Below are 1,048 nucleotides of genomic sequence, written 5' to 3'. Positions count from 1 at the left end.
CTACTCCTCCAGCTGCATCCTGCTGCCTCCCCCTGCCCTTGTTGGGGAGGTCCCCTCCTGGGACAGGGTCCTGCCGGGAGGGTAGGTGACGGAGGCGAGGAGAAGAGGCCAAGGGCCAACGCTGTGGGCAGCCAGGATCTGCCACAGCTGCTGGCTGGGCAATGGAAAAAAGCCAGGTGCCGTTTTGGGGCCTGCTCGGGTCTTGGCACCAAGCCGGGGGGCAGCTCCGCCTAGGAAGCAGTGGGTGTCAGTGCCCAGGAGCCAGCACAGCCCCAGACTGACCACATCAACGGCCACCTACGGCTGAGAAACCAGTCGTGGCCAACTCCAGCCCGGTCATGGCGTCAGGAGCACCGCCCAGGGTGTGCCAGCAAAGGGACCATGAGGTGTCCATAATAAGCCAGAAGCACTGAGCCATGCTGCAGCCGTACACCAGGACACAGCAACTGCCCCCCCCCCGAGGAGGACAGGATCCCATGGCGCTGCTGCACCCCGCCAGCCCCCCACCCCACAAACAGCATTTGCTGCTCGAAGGAGAAACGTGACAGTCTGGGGCAGCAGCAAAGGGGTGACGTGCCCAGCCCAGGCCCCAGAGCCCAGCTTCAAGCATGAAGCTTCAGCTCTGCCCCTCTCTCAGCCCGCAGCAGGAAGGGAAAGGCAGGAAGGGACCCAGCAAATGGCAGAACCAACGTTTCTGTCCAAGGAAAATCCACATTGGAACGTGCTTCCCCATTTCTGAAGGGGAAAGCACTGCAACAAGGCAGGGTCACAGCCCCCACACCATCCCGCAAGACCCTCCCCAGGGTGCAGGCACCCCGCTGCCCCTGCCTGCCAGGGGCGGCCACTCTCCCAGCACAGGGGAGTCCCTGCCTCCTTCCCCATCCCACCCTGAACATGGCGATAACGGGCGATCTTTGACCTTAGCAGCAAAACAGAGGGAGGAAAATCCTGGCTGGAAACAGATAAATCAGATAGCTGCTGCCAAGGAGGGAACAAGCTCTCCCCCACCAGCACCCACCTCCCCAAGCAGCAACGGCGGCAGGAGCCA

At 62.7% G+C, this 1,048-nt stretch overlaps 1 protein-coding gene across 1 annotated transcript in view; it reads right to left on the bottom strand.

Moving 5' to 3' along the window:
• Nucleotides 1-1,048, bottom strand: part of XKR8 (XK, Kell blood group complex subunit-related family, member 8) — a 3,445-nt gene continuing 2,397 nt past the window's right edge. Inside the window, exon 3 of the mRNA XM_009323220.1 lies at nt 1-154. Coding sequence (XP_009321495.1) covers nt 1-154 — 154 coding nt within the window. The remainder of the gene's footprint in view (nt 155-1,048) is intronic.

The sequence above is a fragment of the Pygoscelis adeliae genome, unplaced genomic scaffold (assembly GCF_000699105.1).
Source record: "Pygoscelis adeliae isolate BGI_AS28 unplaced genomic scaffold, ASM69910v1 Scaffold495, whole genome shotgun sequence".
Lineage (NCBI taxonomy): Eukaryota > Metazoa > Chordata > Aves > Sphenisciformes > Spheniscidae > Pygoscelis > Pygoscelis adeliae.
The sequence above is the reverse complement of the archived record's forward strand: the minus strand, read 5'-3'. Positions and strand labels throughout refer to the sequence as shown.